A 13,122-nucleotide genomic window follows, 5' to 3' on the forward strand; every position below is an offset into this window, starting at 1 on the left:
AATTGAGCCAAAAGGCATATTAGGATTTGGAGTCCCAAACAGTCCAGAGGGGCGAAGAAAGAAAAACACAAAAGGACTTGGGGACTGGCTGTTCCACGTTTTCCACTTGCAATAATACAATACTCAAAAGTAATACATCAATACACATAATAATTAGTTGTAGGGCTGAAGAGCCACACCATGGCCAACCAAAAACCCTGGCTCCAGGGGAGGGACGAGCACAGTGGTATGATGGGTATCCTGCAAAGTGAACAACCTAGAGCAAAGAGGCGAGTGTGGGTACAGATTCAGGCATGGCACCGGCACAAGTGCATTGATGCCATCAATAGTAGTAGGTATGGGAAGAGAAAGTGTGCATCAAACTTGCAGTATGACGCCATGCTCTGCTTCTAATACAAGAAAAGGAGTGGAGGGATGCGATATGGATAGTGCAAATCTCTGATGCTGTGATACTGCTGCAGCACTGTTTGCTCTGTACCATACCTATGTCAGTACAAGCACAGTCCTCTATGTGCAAGGTGCGTTTTAGGAGTCTTACCACCTTTTGCCCCCAGAAGCTATTGAGAAACAAGGGGGGAGTCATCTGGGTACAAGACTTTTGTTTGGCTATACGGTGGGTTCAACTCGACTCATAGTAGAGTCACAAGCCTCACCAGTACTACCTTCCTGTCAGCCACCTCACCTCCTCTCCTGCAGCTCCTGCTTCTAGGCACTGCAGTGCACCCCTCACAACCCCACACAACTCTGCAGTCGAAGCGCTGCAGGTCCCGCGGCACAGCGGCCACCAAGGGTAGGCAGAGCCGAAGATCGCCCTAGATGTTGGTGTAATCAAATGTCAAGCAAAGCGAAAAGCTCTAGCTGCTCGCCTGCGGGGCAGAACAAACTAGAGCCTGGTACCAAGACCTGATGGTGATGAAAAATGGAATAAGGGCAAGTGGACAAATCGGCCGGGTCAGGCGGTCTGACACGCAAAGGGAGTGCAAGAGCGATAGATGTGGAGTGGGCCACCAACTCGCTGGCTACCTCTGTGAATTCTTGCTGTGGGTGCAACTCACTGGGACGAGAAGCAACAACCACTAGGCAGTACTCTACCATAAAAACATTAAATGTATAAATATGTTTATTCATAAAGTACCTCATTGTAATATCGTAGTAAGTCCTTGGTAGTTCCGTTGTATTAATAGAAGTGATTTATATATTCTGTCTTTGGTTCCTGAAGAATGGCATTTTGAATAATGCACTTTTGTTCCGCTGGAGCCTAATAACAACAATCTTATTTTTTTTTTAAAGGCAAAGAGAATAACAGGTGGTCCCTGAAAGTGTTACAGTACATACTATGCAACCAACTGTTGCCATTTCATGCCTCCATCTTTCTTTCCTTGGAAGCTCTCGATGTATCTTGGGATGTTGTCGGTTTTGGCCAGGTAATTGCCTGGCACAGAGCAGCAGAACCGTGCCTTGCTGCCTATTGTTCCTCTGTGCTGATGTGGGAGGTTGGCAGGAGATCTGAGCTCCTCTATACTCACACCCCATGCCTCTTTGTCTCGTCCTGATTGTTTATGCTGATGATAATCTTCGAGAAACCCATTGTGTGTGGCTTTATCCCGACAAAAGGCCTGTTTTACATAATCACATTGAGGGCGTTGTCGCGGGCCAACACTCTTGTTTCGGCATGCGTTAGCAAGGAGCTAATGTTTGAATGGAATAAACAAGGCCCAATTATCTCCCCTTTCTTCCAGTCTGCCCACTAGCAAAAACCAAAGTCTGCCATCGAGTCAGTACACAAGCTGTAGCTCAGTCACACAATGTCACAAGCTGTAGCTCAGTCACACAATGAGCATGTGTCACAATGAGATGCTGCAAACTGGAAAAGATCCTGAAGGCAGACAGTACTGACTACGGGGGTCTTTTAGGATTTGGCCATGGGGAACTCTGCTATAAACCGCCTCAGCCAAACAGCTCATTCCCAAGACCCATTTAGAGGTGGGAGACCCGCAGTCTGATTAGCCCATCCACCACAGATCTGCCACCTTTAAGGACAGATATACCAGTTTCTCACCAGCACAGTGCAGCAACCGCTAATGCTACGTTGCGTGAGAAGGAGAGCGCAGGAGACTGCCATATTTACAAAAAAATAGCACTCTCCTCCGCTCTCCCTAACGCCGGCGCAGAAATGTGCGGCAGTGCACTATTGATACACCTTTGCACCATAGTGCAAGGGTGTCTCCGTAAGTCTAGCATAGGTTTTGTACTGGAAGGGTAGCCTTCCAGTACAAAATACTGTGCTTAGACTAATTTTAAATATTTACCCACTTTGTATGTGTGCTATGCTGTGAATAAAGGAGAAATAAAAGCATGTCTCCTTCAAAGCGCCTATCTCAAATGGGTACTATTTTCTGGTGCTAAACCAGGTCTACTTATTTTAAAGTAAATAGGGTTTATCGTCAGAAACCTTGGATGGTTGCATGGGAACGCCCATGCACCCCCCATGGTACGCCTCCTTAGCACTAAGTAATGCAAAGCTTTTTATTACTTTCAAGGGATTTTCAATAATATTGTTTTGTGTCACTTTTGTCATGTAAACGCAGCATTTCCTGTTTTCTAAAACACCCTAATTGTATAGATGTTTCTGCAGAACAAGAAAAATGCCAGATTTTCAAAGAGGTGGCGGGCAGTCGCCATTTCCGTTTTGTCAAAAGTGCTTCTGCCTGGTTGGTGGAAGCACTTCCAAGGTCCTGCTAACCGATTTTGGTGGGAGACTGTTCAAATTCAGTGGGTGCTGAGTGTCCCCGAGAGGGGTTAGCAGATCGAGTTCCTGTCCCCTCCCACCCCCGAAGTCTGGCACGATTCGCACTCCGGTTCCAAGTATTTTCCCTGTCAGAGTGCTCTGTTGGAAGGGGTTCAACTGCTTTTCCTGAAGAAGCCCATCATCCCTGTTCTGAGGTCAGAGTGGGGTTGAGGCACTTATTCAATTGTCTTTCTGGCCCTAAAGGTTACAGGGGGGTTACGAACTGTGATCAACCTCAGGCCCCTGAACAGGTTTGTCCGGAAGATCCCATTCAAGATGGAGACCCTGCAACGTGTGATCCTGTTAATTCAAGCCGTCTGTGGGATGTCTACCTTGGTTCTTCAAGATGCGTATCTGCATGTGCCTGTAGCATTGGGGTACCATAAGCTTCTGCGCTTCACCCTGCAGGGTCATCTTTGGCAGTTCTGTGTCCCTCCCTTTCGGTCTGCATTCCTCGCCCAGAGTATTTACCAAGGTGGTGGATCCCCTGGTGGCTCACCTGCACCTCCTGGGAGGTCTTTGTGTTTCTGTACCCAGACGACTGGCTGCTGCAGGCCCCATCTACTCTGGTTATGTCTTAACTTCTGTCTTTGAATATACCTACGCTCGAGAGTCACAGCTTACTCCTGAATTTTTCAAAGTGCCACCTTCAACCTGCCACCAGGAGGTCTTTTATAGAGGTGGACTTCGACTTTGTTCTGGGCAATGTGTTCCTGCCTACCACCCGGATGCAGCATCTGCTGTCTTTGTTAGGGGCTCTGTTATCTCGTCCCTCGGGCCTGCTGCTTCGTTGGATGGAGGTGCGGGGGCACATGACGGCCTCGGTGTTCAAGGTGCTATGGGCCAGGTTGCATCTTCGTCCCTCGTTGTGACATCTTCACTGCTTTGTTCATTTTCCTGTTCGGAGTTTGTCCTTGATGGCGCCGGTCACTCCAGATGTGGTGCGCAACTTGCAGTAGTGGATGAACGTGTCCAACCTCTCCCGGTGCATGTGGTTGCATCCTGCACCACCTAACGTTCTGTCGACAGATCCCAGTGCCATGGGATGGTGGTGCGACTCGGTCGGTAGACCGTGCAGGCACGTTGGCTGGGGTCAGAAACCATGCGCTCTTCCAACTGGAGGAACCTGTTGGCTGTGGACAGAGCCCTTCAGTACTTCAGGCTTGTCTGTTGGGTTGCAATGTCCTGTTGTGGTCCTACAATACTGTGACTTATGTGAACCATCAGGGCAGTACTCACAGTCATTCTTTGACTCTTGTGGCCTGTGCTATAGCGAGTTGGGCGGAGCTGCATCTCCAGGCCAATTCAGATCAACAAGTCAGGGGCACTGACAATGTGGTGGGTAATTCCCTGAGTCACAGGTTTTCCTCCTCTCTGACGCTGTGTCTGTCTCCCAGGGTGTTCCGCCTATTTTGCCAGTGGTTCGGGACTCCCAGTTTGGACTTGTTTGCTTCCAGGACCAATGCTCTCCTGCCTTTCTTTTGTTCCCAGATTCCAGAGCAGGGAGCGTAGGGTGTGGAGGCCTTGTCCCTCATGTGGCCTCCTTGAATTCTGTATGTCTTCCCTCCTGTTCCCCTCATTCCTGCGTTCCTGTTAAAGATCCAGTGGGTGGGGGCACATGTGGTGGCTGTGTTCCCTCACTGGCCCGGAGGTCTTGGTTCCAGCTGTTGTTGAGTCTAGCGGTTGGTCCTCCTTGAATCTTGCTGCAGCATCCCTCTCCTCTGAGACCTTCCTTTCCTCCCCTGCTACTTCCACTCACCTTAGCGGTCTAGAGGTTAAGTGTCTTTTGCTAGGAAGGTGGGGTCCGCCTGACCACATTATTTCCATGATGCAGGGTTCACGTAGGAAGTCCACTTTCTCTTGTTATACTAAGCATTGGTCTTCATTCGACAGCTGGTGTTCTGTTCGTGGCCTGTCCTCTACTTCTTGTTATGTCTCTGAGGTTCTGCAGTTCTTTTTGGATGGGTTCCATAAGGGTTTTGCTCTGTCTATCCTGAAGGGCCAGTGGGTGGCTGTCAGAGCTTTCCGGGATTTAGCTTGTTTGTCCTCTGCGGACGGTCTGTTGGTGTCCCGGTTTTTCCGGAGCTTTTCTCTCTCCTCCCCTGCTGTCTGGTCTTCGGTGCCTACCGGGGATCTTTCTTTGGTCCTACATGCTCTTCAGGACTCTCCTTTTGAGCTTTTGTTGACTGTGGATGTCAAGTTCTTGTCTTATAAAGTGGCTTTCCTGGTGGCAATCACTTCGGCTCGGAGGTTGGGGTAACCTTCTGCTTTGCGTTGTTCTGCCCCTTTTTTTAGATTTGTGGAGGATGCTGTGATTTTGCGTTTGGATCCTGGTTTTATTCTGAAAATGTCATACGTCTCAGGAGTTGGTGTTTCCTTCTTTCTACTCTTCACCTCTTCTCCTGAGGAACACTTGTTGCACTCTCTGGATGTGAAGCATGCTTTGTCTTCGTATGTGGACAGGTCTGCTGCCTTTCGTGCTTCTGACAGTTTTTGTGGGACTTTTGGTCTGTCCTTGAGGGGTCTAGGCCTGGTCCACTGGGGTCTCGGCTTCCTGGGACGCCTTTCATGGGGTGGCTTTCGATGAGCTCTGTTGTGCTGGGACTTGGCCTCTTGCGTTTACAATTATTTGACATTACAGATTGATTTGCTCTCTGGGTGACCTTTTGAATATTGGGTGTGGTGTTTTGCATACTGTGGAGCCTGCTGTTCCTCAATGAGTGGTTTTCATGCCATTAAAGTTCACTGTTGTGTGCTTCTCTTTCTGCTGGTGTGCCAAAGTCCTTCATGTTGGCGGGATCTTCTTTGGTATGCCTCATGTTTTATTACTGGGATGAGGACAAGGGGCAGAGAGGTAATGTCCTGATTACTTACTGGTAATCCTCATTACTCTTTTTTTTATAATCAATTGTAGAAACAAAACATATAAAGACAACCATCAAATGCACAATACATCGAAGTCCATCATCAACAGACAGCAGGAGGCCTGATCCGAATATAAGGCCCTTTAACAAATTGTCTCATATGAGGAAGGTGAGCAACAATATAAGAGGAAAACAAACATAAAATTCAAAACAGCAAGTTTAACCATTTGCCCCACACCTTCTCAAACTTCTCAGGACAACCTTGGGCCACAAAGAGGGGCTCCTCTTGGACCGCGCACCAATCCACCCCTCGGCGCATTTATGTACAGTGGGAGGCTTGGCTTGTCACCACCCCGCAGCGGGGAAAAACCTTTACAACAAAGGTTTTACAACGCAGTACTGTTACCACGCAACTTTTACAACGCAAGTCGTTACAACGACTTGCGCTGGGGGGCGCTCCAGGATAGTAAATAGTTTAATTTACTATCCAACTCCTTCCCTACTATCCACGGGGACTGGAGTTGGAATAGTAAATTAAAATATTTACTATCCAGCACCCCTCAACGCAAGTCGTTGTAACGACTTGCGTTGTTAAAGTTGCGTAGTAACGGCATGCATTGTAAAAGTACGTGTTGTAACGTCGTACATCCCCCCGCAGCAATATCTCGCTTGGCCACTGCCACTGTCGTGCCCAGGAAACGCTTGTCCGGTCGTGAGCCGCCCAAGCCGTCAAATACTCCTAGGAGGAGGCGTAAGGGATCATAGGGGACCCCAAAGTATGTGTGAGTTCTGACTCTATACCTGCCCAGAAGGAGGTGAGAGCAGCACATTGACAGACCAAGTGGTAAAAATCAGCCAGCGCTTGGCCACAATGGGTACAGTCCGGGGAGGGGCGCAGACCTGCCCTGTGTAGGCGCACCAGGGCGAGATACGCCATGTGGAGGTAGTAAAGTTGAATAAGGCGTAGTTGAGAGGAGGTCGTTAGAGTTTTAGGAGCCATTAGGGCGTCTCGTCAGTCTGCCTCTTCCAGGGGACCCAACCATCCCTCCCAGCGGGCTTGCAGCGCCTCTAAGGTGGCAGGGCCGTTATTCACTAGGGAACGATAGATCCGTGACACTTCCCCTCTACCCAGATTGCCTATCATGACCTTAGCTTCCAGCGAATTAAATTCGGGGAGAGAGGTATGTGGTGGAACATGTGTATTAATGGCGTGACGGAGTTGCAGATATTTATAAAATTGTGTAGGGAGAAGGGAATGGCGCTGCTGCAGATCGGAGAAGGCCCAAATGTGATCACCAACCCAGACATCCACAAGGAGTGTTATCCCGATCCGGTTCCATTGTTGAAACCCTCAGAGAGCCGATACCTCGTGTAGCCATATACCGTGCCAAAGAGGCGTGTGTTGAGTGAGTTTCTTGTCCCATTATGTGTATCGCAGGGCAGAGCACCAGACCATTAGGACCGCTCTGGTGATGGGCGGGGTATTCTGCAGAATAGGGGTCCCGTACAGGTAAGCCTGATGCCGAGGGAAGTCCATAGTTCTGAGCTCGGTTCGGTAGGCCGAGTCAGACCAGCCCCCAGCGAACCAGTCATGGATAACAATAAGCCAGGTGGCCAGGTAGTAGAGATGAAGGTTGGTCATCCCCATACCATCATCAAAGGTAGGTATCCGACAGCGGGCCAGGGCCATACGTGGTCTTCCACTCCCCCACAGAAATGTGGTAATTACCCAGTCAAACTCACGAAACCAGCTACCCGGAAGAAGAAAAGTGATGTTTTGAAGAATGTATAAAAAGCAATCCTCATTACTCTTAGTGGCCAAACTCACTGTGTCAGGCCTTTGTTGTGCTCGGTATGTCAGGAAGTATAATAACCCCTGGTAGGAGAGTGGGTGGAGTTAGCAAGCGTTTCCTGTTTTTTTTCCTGTTAGTAAATATTACCTCATATTTTATGACTGGATCAAGGATGAGTAGGAGTAAGAGTAATGAGGATTACCGCTAAGTAATCAGGACACCATAGCTGATACTCTGAGGTAAACTCACCACTTTGGTTAGCTCTGTGATCTGCCCCACTTACATTTTTACGCTTAGATTTTTTCTCTGCTGACATCATATACGAGAGCGTTTATAGTGGATAACAAGTGCCAAAATAATGCAAGAAAACTGGCCAGATAGAGCATAATAACATTGGCGAGAAGGTCAGAGAGATGGGATGTGGACAACGTCAAGGCAGATGAACTCCACAGACTATTAAAATGTGTATAGCACACTGGGGTAGTTTCTCTAAGTAGAGTGTGAACCTATCTACAGTAGATGTTTTGCATCAGCGCCTTGACTTTTCTGAGATATGGCAAAATGTTTGGTTATTTTTTTACTGCTTCATTAAAGGAAATTGGCTTAGATTTATGAGGATTAGTCTTCTTCTCCACTTAGCCACATTTTTCACTTTTGTTATGTTATGTTATGTTAATTAAATTTTTGAGTGCACAGCTGCCCCAGCGAAGGGGCGTCCCGGCGCTATATCTGAAAGGTAACATAACTAACAGGAACAGACACGGTAGGGAGTTTTTAATAAGGCTGGGGGAAAAGATACGTTTTAACAGCTTTCCTGAAAGCAAAAAGATCTTCTAAAGAGCGAATGTAGACAGGAAGCGTGTTCCACAGTTTGGAGGCTAGTACCATAAACGATCGGCCACCTAATCTGCATTTTTGGAAACGTGGGACAAGTGCTAGATTCTGACCGGCAGAACGGAGGCTGCGTGAAGGGGTGTACAAAGTCAGGAGGTGCTGGAGGATGGTAGGGGTATCAGTTTTAAGAATTTTAAACGCAAAACAAAGAGTCTTAAATTCTATGCGTCTAACTACTGGTAGCCAGTGCAATTTAGAAATTGTACTGCGGGCAGAGCAGAAACGCGGCAAGCCCACCAGGGCCCTGGCTGCCGCGTTCTGCACTCGTTGGAGTCGCCGGACTTCCGCCTGGTTGGCGCCCAAAAATAGTGAGCTCGCGTAATCGAGCCTCGATAATACGCTAGCTTGAATAACCATCTGACGTGTAGGGGCATCAAAAAATTTGAGGATAGGCCTCAAACCACGCAGAATGCCAAAGCACATGGATGCCACCTTCTTAGTATGACACGAGAAGGTTAGTTTGGAGTCCAACCAGACGCCAAGATTTTTAAGTTCGAACACAGGTTTTGGAGGGGGTCCCAGCTCCTTAGGCCACCAGCTCGCACCCCACAGATCAGGATGTTTCCCTAGTACCATCACCTCGGTTTTGAGGGCGTTGAGCTGTAAACAGTTGGCTGTAAGCCAACTAGCAACAGCCCTCAAACCATCCGCAAAATTTGATGCCAGTTGGTCAGAGTCCCCGTTTAGAGCCACCGCCAACTGGGTATCATCGGCGTATGATACCATTGTGAGACCCCAACTCTTCGCAACTTCCGCCAAAGGTTGAACGTATAGGTTGAAGAGAGTGGGGCTCAACGCCGAACCCTGCGGGACTCCTTGGGTGATGGCATGAGGCTTGGATCTAAACGGTGGTACTACTACCTGAAAGGATCGATCCGAAAGGAACGATTGAAACCAGTCCAGCGCTTTGCCAGATATGCCAGCCTCACCAAGCCTTCGGATAAGAATGGTGTGGGATACAGTGTCAAAGGCTCCACCTTCTAGGAAGCAATATTATTTATAAACTCTTAAACCCAATGGTTTCAATGATTCCTAGCAGAAATACCATATCAGGCGCTGGGAAATCCCGCACCTCCACCACAGGGGTGGAGTAAAAAAATCCATATTTGTACATGAATGCCATTGTCGAAGATCAGTCATTGGATTTCCAGCCAAAAACTTCAGCAGCTCTTTTACAACTAAAGGACAAGTGTTTACTCCACTTCTGGCAGAATTACGGTACCACATATTTTTGAGCATTTTTTCAATTTTACTCGCCTCTCAGCCAAGTCTTTGCGTTTTATTTGAACTGACTTGACCGGTATCACACCGGGGTTGTGCTACACAAAGTGCCCTGAGGCACAATAGGCATGCGCATGTGTTTTTGATGTCACTGGGGCATTTTGGTGTTACAGAGGAGGTACAGACTCTTGTGAAGCACCTCCACTAGTATAGATCGCACAAGTGAACGTTTTGCACCTTCATGATGCCAAGGAGAATGTATCTTATCCGCATGAGGTTGTGGCCCCTTGCAAATGAGGGAACACCTTTGCCATGCACCCTTGCAGTATGAAAGAGGCAGGCCATTAAGAGGTGCGCTGATTGTGCAATACACATGAGCTGGCACTCCAGACGGTGTCCCATTGGGAGGAGTTACATAGGGTTCATAGAACCCCCAGGAAAGGGGGTGTATAGTCACATAGTTTATCCACCTGTGGTGAGAAACCATACCCCCCCTGAAAAAGCAGAATGTTCCCCTTGCACTAAAAGGAAAACTAGCAGGTTCAGACTGCCACCCTGCCTTTCAGGCTTCGCTGTCCTAATGCACTGTCCCAAACGCATATTATGGTGGTAACATTCCACACGGTTCCGGTTTGCAGCGGGCGCAACCACCCAGTCAACCTCTGTTCTTTGAGCTATATTAATGTAATATGACCCCAGAGAGACAAGGACAGCTATGCTTAATTGTGTGCAAACATGGCTCAAATTAAATAGAGAAACAAATGCAAAATCATGATGGGAGGAATACTTGCAATTTGTCTAACCAAAGACAATCGCTCAGTGTAGCATTCCAATCCACTGTTGTTTTGACAACCATGCCACCTCAGACTAGGGGCAGCTATATTTAAAAAAGCCTTGATTCTGCTCCAAAAGGAGCTGTACAATCAGGACTGCCAAAACAGGATCTTTTTGAGCCAGGACACAAGCAACACAAGACCAGTTTCAGGCATAATTGGACATCTTCAAACGGGTGCATCTTTGTTCCGGTGGCACAGTGAGCAAGAGACCCATGTCGGGACATACCTAAGTCACTTAGGGTGTTACACCAAGCACACAAAAGGTGATGGGAAGAATGCTTGTACTTGGTCTCGCCATTGGTAATCATTTAGGTAGCATTCCTACCCATTGTTTTTTTCCCACCATGCCACCTCAGATTAGACCCACCCACATGCAGATGAGTCTGGTCCTGCTCCAATAGGAACAGTCCAGCTTTGTTCAAAGAAAATATAACAGAGAGATCCACACAAATAAGAATGCATAATAATTAATATTAATTGTTGTCGATATCTGCAACCTTGAATGCATGAGCATGTTCTATTTTGAATATAATTATATTCTTCATTCGTTAAACCAATCGTATTTTGTTCTTTTATGTGATTCACATTTGTATAGTAGTCAATAACTGCAGCATTTTTCTAACAACATTTTTCTTCTTTTGTTTCCCTTTGGCTTGAAGGTAGAGACCTTTGGGTACTTGTATTGGGAAAATCTCCTTCTGCACACACAGTTGGAATACCAGAGTTTAAGTATGTTGCCAACATGCATGGAGATGAGGTAAGATATTTGTCTTCTCGAAAAGCATTTGCACCCAGTATGGAAACAATGACAGATACAATGGTTTAGGGTTATTATTTTGATAATTGATGCCAAGTGATGAAGATGGAACAGTACTGGATGGTATGGAGATACCTAATGAACTACTAGGAGGAAGCTTTAGTAGCGTTGGGCTTTTTAACTGCTACTTTGGCCCCGATTCTCAGCCATCTGGTAATGCCGACTTAGATGAATATGGGGTTTTGCACCTGAATCAGCATTACAAGTCAGGAGCAAATTTCCCACCAATCCGGTGAAAGAAAGTGACCTCTTTTTGCATGGTTGCCCCCACTTTTTGCCAAACTGCTGATTTACTTTAACTGAATGTGCCCTGGGTTCCTGCCAAACAGGTACCCGGGCCTATGTTCTTTCCCTAAAAGTGCTTTAATAAAAATCTCAATTGCCACTCTTTGGCCACAGGTCAGTCCCTTGTAAATGGTACCCTAGGTACCAAGGGCACTGTGGCCGCGCTTATTGTGCCACCCTTAGAGGGCCTGTACATTTACACACACACTGCCATTGCAGGCTGCGTGTTTTGGTGCAGAACAAAGTGGAGAGTCGACATGGCCCATCCCTATGCGCCATGCCTACAACCCACTGCCCTGGCATAGGTCAACCACTCCTCTAGCTTGGTGCACTATACCAGTGGTGAGGGTACTGGTGCATGAGCCCTGTACCCCTACAGTGTCTAAGTCAATTCTTAGACATTGAAAGTGCAGTAATGCCATTAAGACTATTTGATACCGGGAATTTGCCATTACGAACTCCACAGCACCATAATGGCTTTACTGAAATCTGGGGAGTTTGGTATCAAACGTTTCAGCACATTAAACCCACACTGATGCCAGTGTGGGATTTAATGAAAAATGAACACAGAGGGCATCTTAGATATGCTCCCTGAAAAACGACCTAACACTAGTGCCGTGGCTGAGTGGCTGCTTGCCAGCTGCCACCACCAGACATGTTTCTGGACCCCTGGGTCGAGAGCCTGCTGCTCTCAGGAGTCTGAAACAATGCACATTCTGGGATAAGGTGCCAAGCCTCCTCCCCCAGAATGGGCAGGGTACACAAAGGGGAAACTTCAAAGCCTTGCCACCTTTGTGCGCTACACCAGCCATTTGCTGCTTCCAGCAACTGGCCCCCACCGGTTCTGACCCCTACTTTGGGTGGGAGAATCGGCTGTAAAACCAAGTGAGGAAGGGAGGTGTGCCCACCTTCACAATCACAAATTATTAATTGCTAGACTGTCTGAGCCTGGCATTCAAGAATCTGCCACGACTTTACTGACATCATATCTCTCGGACAGATCCTTCCGAGTTGAATTAGGCGAAACCAGCTCTCAAACTTTCGATCTGCAATGCGGAGTGCCGCAGGGCTCGTCCTTGAGCCCTACGCTTTTTAATGTCTAGATGGCCCCTCTGGCCGCATTGATCACACAGTTTGGGTTCTCTGTAATATCCTATGCAGATGATAAGCAAGTGGTCGTATCAATAACCAACAATGAGGATGAGATTGCCGACCGTTTTAAGAACTGCATGTCCCATGTCAACACCTGGATGCAATCAACTGTTTAAAACTCAGTTTTTGGGAGCCAATCCTCCGGTCTGGTCTCCGAAATGGTGCCCTACAGAGCTGGGTGAGTGCCCAACACCTGTTTCAAAGGCAAACAATAGAGGGGTGACCTTTGATTGTCGGCTGACCTTTGACAGCCAGATCAGCTGTCTTACCGACAGTTTCTGGGCCATCCTAAAAATGATTAGAAAGACCCGTTCCTTCATTCCCCCTGAGGCTCTAAAAACTTTGGTGACTGCCCTCGCCATTTCTAGACAAGATTATGGAAATGCCCTTTACGTGGGGATTCAAACACAATATCTGAAAAAGCTCCAACATCAGCAGAACACAGCAAAAAGACTGATTTTGGACATTCCTA

General features: G+C 47.5%; 1 protein-coding gene across 1 annotated transcript in view; it reads left to right on the forward strand.

The window, feature by feature from the left end:
- Positions 1-13,122, forward strand: part of LOC147662809 (carboxypeptidase M-like) — a 261,102-nt gene that overhangs the window by 152,445 nt on the left and 95,535 nt on the right. Inside the window, exon 3 of the mRNA XM_086950897.1 lies at positions 11,056-11,153. Coding sequence (XP_086807023.1) covers positions 11,056-11,153 — 98 coding nt within the window. The remainder of the gene's footprint in view (positions 1-11,055; positions 11,154-13,122) is intronic.

This window comes from Lissotriton vulgaris, unplaced genomic scaffold (assembly GCF_964263255.1).
Source record: "Lissotriton vulgaris unplaced genomic scaffold, aLisVul1.2 SCAFFOLD_2136, whole genome shotgun sequence".
Classification (NCBI taxonomy): domain Eukaryota; kingdom Metazoa; phylum Chordata; class Amphibia; order Caudata; family Salamandridae; genus Lissotriton; species Lissotriton vulgaris.